At 37.2% G+C, this 14,966-nt stretch overlaps 2 protein-coding genes across 4 annotated transcripts in view; both read left to right on the top strand.

The window, feature by feature from the left end:
• malt3 (MALT paracaspase 3) overlaps positions 1-12,159 on the top strand; it is a 38,018-nt gene extending 25,859 nt beyond the window's left edge. For both annotated transcript variants that reach the window (XM_079825333.1, XM_079825332.1), the window contains exons 13-16: positions 3,369-3,518; positions 7,207-7,364; positions 8,909-9,025; positions 11,199-12,159. In XM_079825333.1, the coding sequence (XP_079681459.1) occupies positions 3,369-3,518; positions 7,207-7,364; positions 8,909-9,025; positions 11,199-11,510 (737 nt within the window). In that variant the 3' untranslated portion in view covers positions 11,511-12,159. The remainder of the gene's footprint in view (positions 1-3,368; positions 3,519-7,206; positions 7,365-8,908; positions 9,026-11,198) is intronic.
• Positions 12,160-12,839: 680 nt separating this feature from the next.
• Positions 12,840-14,966, top strand: part of frmd5a (FERM domain containing 5a) — a 185,364-nt gene continuing 183,237 nt past the window's right edge. Inside the window, exon 1 of one of the 2 annotated variants that reach the window (XM_079825021.1) lies at positions 12,840-13,211. In XM_079825021.1, the coding sequence (XP_079681147.1) occupies positions 13,110-13,211 (102 nt within the window). In that variant the 5' untranslated portion in view covers positions 12,840-13,109. The remainder of the gene's footprint in view (positions 13,212-14,966) is intronic. The other variant, XM_079825020.1, reaches the window with a different exon arrangement.

The following is a 14,966-nucleotide window of genomic DNA, read 5'->3' as shown; positions in this document are numbered from 1 at the left end:
ATTTGCGCGTTACCCTGATCATACGAAACGGATTTCCCCGTGGGGAAAACCCCTTGGCCCTCAGCCACCACTGTAGGGATCTCATGTGCAGCAGGCCAAAAGGTATCACATTGGACGCTGCTGCCATGAGCCCCAGCAGTCTCTGGAACTGTTTCACAGTGAGGCTGCGGCCTGGCTTCACTCTGGAGACCGACGCCAGTATGGATTCCACGCGCGCGGGGGACATTTGTGCCCGCATCGACGTGGAATCCCATACAACTCCCAGGAACGTAGTCCGCTGGGAGGGTGTCAACACGCTCTTTTTCGTGTTGAGTCTCAGCCCCAAGTACCTTATGTGGGCTAGAATGACATCTCGATGCCGAACCGCCACATCGCGCGACCTGGCCAGAATGAGCCAGTCGTTGATGTAATTTAGTATACGGATGCCCTGGAGTCTCAGTGGAGCCAGTGCTGCATCCATACACTTGGTGAAGGTGCGAGGGGAGAGTGCCAGGCCGAAGGGAAGAACCCAATATTGGTACGCTTCGCCCCCGAAAGCGAACCTCAGGAACTTCCTGTGGGTTGGAAGGATGGAAATGTGGAAGTATGCGTCCTTTAGATCTATCGTGACGAACCAGTCCTCGGACTGGATCTGACTCACGATGGCTGGAATTGTGAGCATCCTGAACCTGAATCTCCTCAGAGACCGATTCAGGAGCCTGAGATCTATTATCGGACGCAACCCACCATCCTTCTTGGGAACTATGAAGTACCGGCTGTAGAACCCGGAGTCCCTGTCTGCCAAAGGAACCCGCTCTATGGCTTCCTTGGCTAACAGGGCTTGTACTTCTTGTTCCATAACCCGAACCTGCTCTGGGCCGACCACAGTCCGGACCACCCCGTTGAAACTCGGGGGAGGAGAACCGAACTGCAGCCTGTAACCCAGCTCTACAGTCTGCAGGACCCATGTAGATGCATCTAAATCTACTAAGGGAACCAGCCTCTCGAGGCTGGCCTCGGGTGTCAACCGAGCCTCGTTCGGAACGATTTTCGGTGGGTGCACACGTTTGCTGTCCAACCGCAAGTCCTGTTGGAGGCAGCGAAGACAGCACGCGCGTGCGGGAGATCAGTGAGGCCCGAAGCGTCAGTGACGGCGGGAACACAGCACTGATAGCTAGTAGACGGCCGAGACTGTCCCCTTGAGACAGCCTTCCCCGAGGAGCTGGACCGACGAGGGAGGTATTGCTGGAAGGCCGCCGCCTGTTTTCTCACCTCCTGGAACCTCTCGACGACGGTGTTAACCGTGCCGCCGGAAGTCCAGAAGGCGAGACCGGGGAGTCTAGGAGAAAGTGTTTCTCTCTCTCCTTCATCCCCGACAGGTTTAACCAGAGATGTCTCTCCACACAAACCATGCCCGCCATGGAGCGGCCGATGGAACGGGCCGTCTCCTTGGCAATGCGGAGAGACAAATCGGTGGCCTTCCTTAATTCGAGGACATCGTCCGGAGATGGGCCCTCGCCCTCATCGAGCTCCTTGAGGAGGTCGGCCTGGTAGGCCTGCAACACCGCCATAGTGTGCAGGCAGCTACCAGCCCGCCCAGCCGCCATATATGCCCTACCCACCAGCGCAGATGTATCGCGCGCTGATTTGGTAGGCAACACGGGGCCTTCAGGGACGAAGCGGCCTCAATAGAGAGGTAGCTCGCGAGAGACTCCTCTACCCTTGGCAGCGTCCCATAACCCTGTTCGGCCGTAGTACGTTACCGTAGTCGAGTACTGGAGGGCTGGTAAGTCTGGCCGAATAGGGTTTGTCCCAAGACCTACACAACTCATTGTGTAGGTCCGGGAAAAAAGGCAGACCCCGGCATGGAGGTTGAGACCTGCGCCTGAAGAACCGTTCATCCAGCTTACTGGGCGGCTGGATTTCAGGTTCTTCTTGTGGCCAATCGATGTTCAACTTGGCCACAGCGCGGGTCAAAACCTCCACTAGCTCCTCTGGAGCGGGTGTGTGAAGCGATGGCTCAGGCTCCACATCACCCGCCTCGACACTCAGCACATCCGACTCCTCGGAGCCGGATAGCTGCAGCATCGGGTTCTCCGCCCCGCGGGAAGAAGCCGCCTCGCGGGCTTCCTCACGAGGCGGGAGAACATCGGACTCGGACGAGGATAGGGAAAGTGCCTCAGCAGTCCCGTATCCTGTCACGAGGTCCCGTTGCGAGCCCCATGATCTATGGCGCCGCTGTGCCTCAGCAACAGCGGGCCCAGAACCCTGGGGCTCGCGGGCTTGGCCGGCCTCATTGAACACGGCCAGCCGTGAGTGCAACACTTTGAGCGGCAGCTTTTCACATTCGCCACAGGCGGCTCCCTCGAGAGCCGCCCTAGCGTGCTGCACACCCAGGCATTGCACACACAAAAGGTGTGTGTCCGTGCCCGAAAGGAATCGCGGACACGGATGCACACACCTCGTGAACTGTTGCCCACTAGCCATACTTCTGAGATATATTTTGTGACAAACAACACCAAATAGACAGACAAAATGACATATAGCGCTTCGCTGAAGAGCAAAAAGCTAGTGTGTGTTTGCATCAGCTTCCTTTTTGTATCTTCTGGTTATGCCGTCATCTACTACGTCACGACGCACCACCAATCAGATTGGCTTGATTTCATTCATGCTTCAGATGCGTAACGCTGAGGGCGTTCCCAGAGTGTTGTCACTCGACGACGCAGTGCGAGTTCCCTCGAAGGGGAACGGTTGTTCAATTTTTGTGTAAACTGTGATAGAGATTTATTTGAAAATAAAATAATTTGTAAGATTTTAAATGTCTTTAGTTTACTGTAACAAAAAAACTTACTGACCCCAAACTTTTGAACTGTAGTATAAATATTAAATAAATTAAAATAAAATATGATGGCAATAGTATAAATAAATAGCAATATAAATAAAATTAATATGATCTAAAATTATACAGAGTTTTTATTTATCACACATTTAAATACAATATGTTTTTGTTTTACGGTGTTTAGTTGTACCACTATAGAAAATGACCAAACTTTTACAGTAAAACTCTATTCATTATTTTGTGACACTGTAAAATCCTGTCTTTTTTTTTTACAGTGTCTCTGCACTCAACTGCACCTAATCCATTCTTCTTATTTGAGAGCTGAACATGCTGATAATGTAATAGGCGTTAACTGCTATATTACTTTTAGCAAGTTCCTTAAAAATTTTAACTTCTCATTTGTATAACAACTTGTTGAGTCATGTTTGCGTCATGTTTGCGTCATGTTTCTGATCACATGGCAAAAGGGAACAGCCATAGAGCACATATTTATTTAGTTATAAGAAAAAGTATCCTGTGGTTTATAATGAAAGTTTTTGTGTTTTTCCAGATTTGGGAAAGGACCCACTGGTGCGTGGAAGGCAGGTAGTAGAGATCAGGCACACTCTGGCAGAGCCACGGGCCTTGACCGATCCTGTGCAAGCGTCCGGGCACACCATGGAGCTCCGTCGACGGGATGCTTGTTGGAAACAGGCTAATGGTATTTACATGTATTTTTAAGCAACTTCATATTGTCATCAGAGGTCCTTTTTATTAAATATATCTTGTGTAAACAAACCAAAATAACCTTCATTAAAGGGGTCATGCCCTACATCTATTCTACCTGAATTCCACTTATACTACAGGTCAAAAGTTGACTTTAAGATTTTGATTAAGGCAGTTTTTGAAAGAAGTCTCTTTTTCTAACCAAGAAGGGCTACATTTATTTGATCATAGTACAGTAAAAACTGTAATATTGTGAAATATTACAATTAAAAAGAATTGTTTTCTATATATATATTAAATATATTTTAAATTGCAGAATTTTCTGCATTAATCCAGTCTTCAACGTCACATGATCCTTCAGAAATAAATTATTGTTGGTGCTTAAAGGGTTAGTTCACCCAAAAATGAAAATTCTGTCATTTAATTACTTACCCTCATGTCGTTTGACACCCGTCAGACCTCCGTTCATCTTCGGAACACAAATGAAGATATTTTAGTTGAAATCTGATGGCTCTGAAAGGCCTCCATTTGCACGGTACACTCTCAAGACCCTTAAAAGGTACTAAAGATGTCGTTACAAAGTCCATCTCACTACAGTGGTTCTACAACAACTTTATGAATCGGCGAGAATAGTTTTTGTGTGCAAAAAAACCCTAAATAACGACTTATATAGTGATGACGATTTCAAAACACGGCATCATGAAGCTTCGAAGCGTTATGAATCAGAGTCGATTCAGCGGTTTGGATCGCCAAATTTCAGCAGTTTGGCGGTTTGACACGCAATCCGAATCATGATTCGACTTGAGGGTAAGTAATTAATGGCAGAATTTTCATTTTTGGGTGAACTAACCCTTTAATTATTAATCATGGTTTTTCTTATCAATGTTGAAAACAGTCATTCCTGCTTTAATATTTTATGGAAACCATGATACATTTTTTTTTTCAGGATTCTTTGATGAATAGAACATTTATCTGAAATAAAAATCTTTTGTAGCATTATAAATGCATTTACTGTAACTTTGTGATTAGTGCATCCTTGCCGAATGAAAGTATTAATTAGTTAATGGTTTCCACAAAAATATTAAGCAGCAAAATCTGTTTTATACAGAAATGATAATGATTTCTGCAGGAAATGGCTGCTTTACCATCACAGGAATAAATTATATTTTAAAATGTAATATTTCACAATATTACAGTTTTTACTGTACTTTGATCAAATGCAGTCTTGGTAAACAAAAGAGACATCTTTCAAAAATATATATATTTTCGTGAAAATAATGTATAATTCCAAACTTTTCACTGGTAGTGTATAATGTGAGTAAAGGTCTCATTTAATTTCCCACCCTGTCTTTGACTGAGAATTCAGTGGGCTGGTTTCACTACTCTACTGTAAGACGTGTGAAATAATAACTCAGATTTGATTATTTAAAAGCTACATTATTCTTACACAACACATTGATCTCTTTTACTTCAAAAGATCAAGGAAATGTCCATTTTTGATTCATGTGAACCCTTTAAATGCTATATTCAACATCAGTGATGATACAGCAGATTTTGAATGCAACGGAAAAGAAGTCCGTGTCAGTGCCTACACTCAAAAGTGCTCCATCATCCGTAACCATTTCAAAATTTGTGACTTCCTTTTTGGTTGCTTTTGAGGGTTAGATTGTGATGCATGACTCATGGTTAAAGCACCGCTGAGGGATCATTCATAAACCATGTGTCTGCATTAAAAGGAAATGGATGTCCTCCCTAAAAGAGCCAAATTGCCACCAGTGAGCTGACTTGCACTGATTCCATTTTTCACTTTTTACTGACAGTTTTTATTTGTCACAGTAAAAACTTTAACTGTGCTGTCATTTAAATATGAGAACAGCCCCATTTTGTTGATTTGAGTCAATTGAACATGAAACATGCATACTGACACCTTTAAACATGCTTGCATGTCCCCTTATGTACAGTATTACTACATTGACCTCAGTAGAGTTATATACGTTAAAATATTATATTTCTCTTTATGTATGCTACTGTTCAAAAGTTTGGGGTCGATACAATTTTCATATATTTTAAAAAAGAAGTCTCTTATGCTCACAAAGGCTGCATTTATTTGATCAATAATGCAGTAAAAACAGTAATTTTGTGAAATATTATTGCAATTTATGTAATTTATTTATGTGATGGCAAATTGCTCCAGTCTTCAGTGTCACATGATCCTTCAGAAATCATTCTAAAATGCTGATTTGCTGCTCAAGAAGCATTTTTTTTATATTATCAATGTTGAAAACCTTTAATATAGTTAATATTATATTATATATAATATATGTAATATTTGTTTGTGGAAACTGTGATGATTTTTTTCAAGTTTCTTTGATGAATAGATAGTTCTAAAGAGCAACATTTATTTGAAATTTGATAACATACTCTCACATTTGATGAATTGGTAACACTTTACAATAAGGTTTCATTAGTTAACATGAACTAAGAATGAACAATACTTCTACAGCATTTATTAGTGTTAGTTAATATTAATTTTAACATTTACTAATACATTATTCAAATCAAATGTTGTATTTGTTAACATTAGTTAATGCACTGTGAACTAACATGAACAAACAATGAACAGCTGGATTTTTATTAACTAACATTAATAAATATTAATAAATAATGTAACAAATGTGTAGCTCATTGTTAATTTATGTTAGTTAATACATTAACTAATGTTAACAAATGAGATCTTATTGTAAAGTGTTAAAGGGTTAGTTCATAGTGTAATTTATTCCTCACCCTCATGCCGTTCCACACCCGTAAGACCTTCGTTCATCTTCGGAACACAAATGAAGATATTTGTGTTGAAATCTGAAGGCTCAGTGAGGCCTGCATCGAGAGCAAAACAATTTACACTCACAAGATCCATTAATGTACTAAAAACATATTTAAATCAGTCCATGTGAGTACAGTGGTTCAATATTAATATTATAAAGCGACGAGAATATTTTCCAAAAAAACGAAATAACGACTTGTATAGTAATAACCGATTTCAAAACAATGCTTCATGAAGCTTCGGAACGGAAACGAATCAGCGAAAAGTCTTGTTTGGCGGTTTGACACGCGATCCGAATCATGAATCGACTCGCTGATTCGTTTCCGTTTCCAAAAATATCATCGTCGCTTTATAATATTACTGTTGAACCACTGTACTTAGCCTACATGAACTGATTTAAATAGGTTTTTAGTACATTAATGGATCTTGATTGTGTAAATTGTTTTGCTCTTTATGGAGGCCTCACTGAGCCTTCAGATTTCAACACAAATGTCTTACGGGTGTGGAACGGCATGAGGGTGAGTAATAAATTACATTCTTTTCATTTTTGGGTGAACTAACCCTTTAATGATCAATTGAATGCATCCATGCTGGAGAAAAATATTAATTTCTGTAAAGAAAAATGTTACAGAACTCAACCTTTTGAACAGTAGCGTACAAGTTTTTTTTCAAATCAGAAGTCATACATGGTTATAGCAACACTAGATCTTTTTTGTAGTGGCACATATAATAGTTATACTGTACTTAATATACCTATACTTTATGGTCTCTGTCATATGTGTTTCCTGTTTGTTTTTTCTCATGAATTAAATTCATATGTTTTGCATTATTGTGTATTTATGTTTGGTAATGTTTTCCGCAGTTCTTCCTGGCCGAAGGTCTCTGGACTTTCAGCACTGTGGTGTTAAGGTGGATCTCTGTTTCTCTGCCCTTTTTTCCAACGTTCTGGTTGTGTTCGGGACAGTGAGGAACACAAACGCTGTGGCCCAGGACTGCACTCTGATTCTAAAGAGTCAACCAGTAAGTTGCAGCTTTTCATGTCCTCTTTTTCTGACATAAGCACATACACATGCATAGAGAAGGGGGATATGAGAGTTGGGATGGGAGGGCCCTGAAGAGGAAAGAGAGCGGAGTTCATTGTGGATCTATTTGCTTCTTAAACTCCTCCAAACTTATGACTGTAATGTGGAGGCTCATGTATATACATTTACACACACTACCAGTAAAAAAAATTGGAAACTATACTATTATATATATATATATATATATATATATATATATATATATATATATATATATATATATATATATATATATATATATATATATATATATATATATATATATATATGCATTTGGCAGACGCTTTTATCCAAAGCGACTTACATTGCATTCAAGGTACATATTTTACATTTTGTCAGTTCTTGCTTTCCCTGGGAATCGAACCCATGACCTTGGCGTTGCTAACGCCACGCTCTAGTGTTTGAGCTACAGGAAAGCTCAAATTGTTTTTGAAAGAAGTCTCTTCTGGTCACCAAGGCTGCATCTCTGTTATTAAAAATACAAAAAAGCTGTAATATTGTGAAACATTAAAATGTAAAATAACTGTTTTCTATTTGAATATATTTTTAAATGTAATTTATTCCCGTGATGTCAAAGCTGATCCTTCAGAAATCATTCTAATATGATGATTTGCTGCTCAAGAAACATTTATGATTATTATCAATGTTGAAAAACATTTTTGTAGGATTCTTTGATTAATAGAAAGTTCAAAAGAACAGCATTTATCTGAAATAGAACGCTTTTGTAACATTGTACTACCGTAAAGGTTTGGGTCTGTAAGATTTTTTGTTTTTTGGGGAAGAACTTAATAAATTAAAATACATTTATTCAGCAAGGAGGCATTATATTGATCAAGTGACAGTATAGACATTTATAATGTTGCAAAAAAATGCTGTTCTTTTGAACTTTCTATTCATTAAATAATCCTGAAAAACAATTACACAACTGTTTTCAACATTGATAATAATAATAAATGTTTCTTGAGCAGCAAAACGGCACATTAGAATGATTTCTGAAGGATCATGTGACTCTAAAGATGCTGAAAATTCAGCTTTGAATCACAGAAATAAATTGCATTTTAAAATATATTCAAATAGAAAAAAAGTTATTTTAAATTGTACAAATATTTCACAATAATGCTGTTTTTGATGGATTTTGGATCAAATAAATGCAGCCTTGGTGAGCAGAAGAGACTTCTTTCAAAAACGATCAAAATAGTACAATTTCCAAACTTTTGACTGGTAGTGTGTATTGGTTATATATTTATAGTTGTTATTTTTATTTCTCTACTGCAAATGCAAAGTTTACTAGTGTTGGGGGTGTTCAGCAGAAAGAAAGTAGAGTAGGATGACTTTAAAACAAAACTGTGAGTCTACTGACCTCTAGGGGTGAAAGTCTAATACTTCCTTGGGTACAATAACAGCTCGATGTTGTTTTTACCTGGCTGTATAGTGCCTGTTTGTTTAATTACAGTTTAAATGGTGATATGCTTTTGTTTTTAGCAAATGCAAGACATTTTCTCAGCTTCTGGCAGATCTGAAGAAATGGACTCTCTGCTGGTGAGCACTGGTGAAACTCCTGACTGCACCCTCAGGTTATGCTGCCTTCAAAGACTCCAGGTACATTTAAGGAGGGTTTCTCTTTGAAATGAGACAATTGTGGTATAGATCTGAAATGTATTTCAAACTTTGAGAATTGAAATATATAGTTGTTCACTTTAAAAACACTGGTCAATCACAAACCCACAACTGGTCCCAGGTCTATTAAGTCAAGTCACTTTTATTTACATAGTGCTTTATATCATTTTTATTATTTCAAAGCAGCTTTTACAGCAATAAACAGGAAAATAATAAATCAATTATGCAAACGTAATTCAATTCTGTTGTAAAGCAGCTCTAAAAAGACAATAGTGTCATTGTTCTGCTGAAATCAGTTCAGTGTTGATTTAATTTGGCTAAATAACTATGTAAAGTTTATGAATTATGAAATAATGAAATCAATAATATTGCTGAATATTATGTTCTGAAGAGCATGTCATATACAAAAGATAAAATGCAACTTACCAGTGAATTGTGCAAAGTTTGGAAAGCAACATACAAAGACTTATATTAATTATATTGTATTGTATTGTATTGTATTAACTATATTTTATTGTTATAATATAACTCTAAAACTCCTTCATGTATATATTCAAGAGATATTTGAAAGTATATACTGTATATATTTATATAATTTGTTATATATAAATATTTTATATATAAATATAAAAAAAATCTTAAATATATACATGCATGTGTGTGTTTATATATACATAATAATTACACACACACACACACACACACACACACACACACACACACACACACACACACACACACACACACACACACACACACACACACACACACACATCATATCATATATATTATAGAGACAAACTTTTATTTTAGATTGCCCAGCATTAATTATATTATATTATATTAAATTATATTGTATCAAATTAAATTATGTAATACTTTCCAGTAAGGTCACATTTGTTAACATTAATACATTAGTTAGCATGAACTAACTATGAGCAATATATCTTTACAGAATTACTTGACCTTAATGTTAGTTAATAAAAATATAATTGTTAATTGTTAATGGTACAACTTTGATTTTAAAAATGTATTAGTAAGTGTAGAAATTTACATGAACGAAGATGAATAAATGCTGTAGAATTATTGCTTATTGTTAGTTCATGCTAACTTATGTAGTTAACTTATGATAAATAAAACCTTGTTGTAAAGTGTTAACATACATATATCATATCATATATCACATATCATCATATATCTTATATCATATATCATATCTATCATATATCACATATCATATATCTTATCATATCATATATCATATCTATCATATCATCAATCATATATCATAACATATATAATCAATCATATTATATCATCAATCATATCATATAATCAATCACATTATATCGTATCATATCAAATCATATCATCATTCAATCTCCATATCATATCATCATTCAATCTCATATCATATCATCATTCAATTTCAAATCATATCATATATCATATTCAATCTCAAATCATATCATATGTCACATATCATCATATATCTTATCATATCATATCATATTTCATATCTATCATATCATCAATCATATATCATAACATATATAATCAATCATATTATATCATCAATCATATCATATAATCAATCATATTATATCGTATCATATCAAATCATATCATTCAATCTCCATATCATATCATCATTTAATCTCATTTCATATCATCATTCAATTTCAAATCATATCGTATATCATATCATTCAATCTCAAATCATATCATATCATATGTCATATTATCATTCAATCTCAAATCATATATCATATCATATCATTCAATCTCAAATCGTATCATATCATATCATATATCATATCATCATTCAATCTCATATCATATCATCATTCAATTTTAAATCATATCATATCATATATCATATAATTCAATCTCAAATCGTATCATATCATATCATATATCATATCATCATTCAATCTCAAATCATATCAATCATATCATCATTCAATCTCATATCATATCATATATCATATCTTTCAATCTCAAATCATATATCAATATTTTATTGTAGGGATATTATTGTTGATGTTAAAACCACTGACGTTGAATAATGCATTATGTCTGGATGTCAAATTACTGTATTTTTTACAGCCATTTAAGAGATGCAATTTATTCAAAGTTCTCTGAAACTTCTTAGGGATCTCTGGTGATCAACGTGAAATTGCACTACACCCAGAAACAAACTAAAGAACGTCTCACTGAGAGCAAAGAGCTGGACATAGGCAGGCCTCTCATCGCCTCCTGCAAGCTGAATCAGATGAAGCCAGTGGACAGGAGACAAGAAGCGTTTGTCCATTCTGTGGACCACAACATAAGATTGCCTCATCATCAGAACCATCCTCGAGCTGCTCGGCCCTACACACGCAAGGCTGAGAACCGATTACAGAGCTCCGCCAAATCCACCTCCATGAGCAGCAACGAACCTGAGGAGAATGATGAAAATGACTAATGAATTCACTGTGACGTTCCTTCTTTTTACAAACACACAGGAAGGCTTTGTTTTGATGCAACAAACATCAACATTTCTTACATTAATTGTTTACTTTTTGCTTACTAATTATGAATTGTGATGATAGTGTGTGTGTGTTTGAGAGATAGAGAGAAAGAGAGAGCAGTTGAAGGAAGAAGTTCTCATGCTAATGTAGAAATATTTATACATAATGTTTGTAAGTCAAATCAAGTGTAATATTCTTAAATAACTGATAAAATGCTACTTCTGGAGTTTCCCTGTGTGATCAAATTTCATATTCAAATGCTGTCTAGGAATTGATATTAAAATCATGAAATATTCATTCATTTGTAGAACTTGCATACAAATACAGTCATATTTCTGTGATCTTTTATGAAAAATGTAGTGATGGGATAGAGGAAGTATTTAGGTCATACATTAATTTTTATTTTCAGTTACACTAAACAATTCATATTTAGTGGTTATTTTAGGTTGCATGAAACAAAAGAAACTGAACGCATAAAATTATAGATGAAGTTTATGCAACAAAGATGATCTCTTTATATTTGGGATCCCTCATTTTTCTATTCAATACCACAGGAACACATACAAGAGATACTTGTATAGTCACATTAATAAAACATATTTTAAAATAAATACGTTTCTGTTTCTTTATGGAGTAGGTTACATGTTTTCAGTGTTTTTGTTTTTTTATTTATACGAGAAATTTTTAAAATACAAAAATCATGATGGAGGAATCTAGAACAAACACAATATTTAAAACAATATTGTTTATTTTTCTAGTAAAAATTCACAAGTATATTCAATTTATATCTTTTGTGTAGCCAGAAAAATCTTGAGATATTTTGTAAAAAACCTAACGTTATTTGATTTTGATCATACATAAAATTATTGAGTTACACTTTATTTTAATGTGTCCCCGTTAATACATTTAAGTACTAAATAATACTAATTAACTACATGTACTTACTATTGGGTTAGGGTAGGATTAGGTTTTGTTTATGGTTAGTTTCAAATAATTATGCCTGATTAATAGTTATATTACTATAGTATATGGACACATTAAAATAAAGTGTTACCAATTATAGCTGCAGGAAAAAACCAGAGCAACGAGTATTTTCTTATAACCTTACTACTACCTTTGTCCAGCATCTTATTGGACAACAATGACCTCCAAATACGCAGCAGCAGCACCCCAAATCGTTCATTGTCCATTTCAAACGAGTCCTTATTTTGAGAGCTTATCCATTGGCTAGAAGGAGTGTCAATCAGCTTCTTTGGTCCCGCCCCCTTGCTCAAATATCAAGCGGTGAATGGTCAACAGACGGGCTGCTACTGTCTGCTCGTAACCACAGCGACTTAATCTGGACCTGGATGCGTGCTGGAGGAACCTGTTCGCAATAACAAGAAATAAAACACTCACCCGAGCAACCGCGGCGTTCATGTCATCGGATAAAGATGCTGTCGGCTTCGGTTAGCACGTTTTACCTGGGCGACCGGAGAGTTTGGTCGATGTGACATTGCTTGAGCTTTTTGTTCTGGTCCCCGGACGCAGACCAGCGATCGTGCGTTGAGAAGATGTTGAGTCGGCTGATGAGTGCCAGCGTCAGAAACCTGGAGCGAGAATACATGTGTACGGTCAGGCTGCTGGATGATACGGAGTATACCTGCAACATTCAGGTCAGTCTCAGCAGCAGCAGCAGCACCTGTGCTGCCGAAAAACAGCCATCAGCAGACCTTTTGTTGCAGGCTGGGAGAAGCGTGCGCAGTGGGGTTTAATAGCAGGTGCCAGCAGCAGCAGCAGCAGCATCCCCCCTAAAACCGGCATGTTACTTCCAAGTGCTGCAATGCTCGTTTCATTCCAAAGAGTCTTACAGCAGATTGTTTTGGGCTTGTTTTGCTCTCATCATCACTATTGTTGTTGATGTGTTGCATTCCCATAAATCAGAACACTGGAATCTGGGCTGTTTATGTAAATGGCTTTGTGCATTTTAAACGAGCTGTTTCTTTTCTATAAGCTCTGTAGAGCACTCGCAAATATGTTTGGATGTTTTTGGAACGCCCTGAGGGATATTTTGGTGTAAAGGAATAGTGTACTTTTATACTAGGTGTCTTTTAAATTAGTAGTTCACTTTAAAATGAAAATTACCCCATTATTTACTCACACTCAAGCCATGTATACGACTTTCTTCTTTCTGATGAACACAATTGGAGTTGTATTAATAAATATCCTGAGGCTCCGGCAGGGTTAATAAAGGCCTTCTGAAACGAAGCGATGGGGATTTGTAAGAAACATATCCATATTTAAAAGTTTACAAAGTAAAATATCTAGCCTCCGCCAGACCACCTTCCACATTCAACTTACGAAACAAGCGTAACTGGCGCGATGACGACGTCGGATGTAGAGTAAGTGTTTTGAACTGTGAGAGGCGTTACACTTTCTGCGTAAGTTGAATACGGAAGGCAGTTTCTTACAAACCCGCATCGATTCGCTTCAGAAGGCCTTTATTAACCCCTGGAGCCGTGTGGAGTACTTTTATGATGGATGGATGCACTTTTTTGAGCTTCAAACTTGTGGGCATTCACTGCCATTATAAAGTATGGAAGCGTCAGGATATTTATTAATATAACCAATTGTGTTCATCAGAAAGAAAAAAGTCATATACACCTAGAATGGCTTGAGGGTGAGTAAATTGTGGGGTTATTTTCATTTTAAAGTGAACAACTCCCTACTATGCACTTAGTAAAATAATTCTTAGTTTACTTAGTAGACAATCAGTGTACTTATTGTGTTCATATTGTATTGCGAAACACTTCAGCTGATATTGAGGTGGAAACGGGTATGGTTAGGGACAGGTTTGGTGGTGTGGGAAGGTAGTTTAACCCTGCTCTTCGCGTGTCTGTCTGTCAAAAATGACCGAACATTTATTTATTTTTATTTCAATTAAATTAATGTACTGTATTTTAGTTTGATAATGTTTTTTTATTTAATATTTTGTATTTTTAGGGGATTTTATGGTAGCCTGGTCTTACCAGACTCTTGTACGTTTCATATGAACAGAGAGTCTGGCCACTCTCCATTGACAAGCGTTAACTTCCTTGAAGGCGGGTACTATTAAACTATTGGATCTGCCATAAGCAATCGCTAACGTTTGGCCGTGACGCATGTCATCTCAAACTAGCGCAAGACATTGACGTCATCGTTCTCAGCCACTCCCTCTGTTCGCTGATTGGACCGGTTAAAATTTGCTCGGAGAAAACTTAAGAATATACCGCAAGAATATACCGCAAGAATATACCGCATCCATCAAAAAAAAAAAAAAAAAAAAAAAAAAAGCAATCCCAGACGGAGTACTGAAGGAAAATGAAAATCGAGTGGAAGTACGTAGGAGGGCGGAGCCAGGCTAATTTTTACGGTATTCAATGATATTTATG

The sequence above is a fragment of the Gobio gobio genome (genome assembly GCF_949357685.1).
Source record: "Gobio gobio genome assembly, chromosome: 9".
NCBI lineage: Eukaryota > Metazoa > Chordata > Actinopteri > Cypriniformes > Gobionidae > Gobio > Gobio gobio.
The sequence above is the reverse complement of the archived record's forward strand: the minus strand, read 5'-3'. Positions and strand labels throughout refer to the sequence as shown.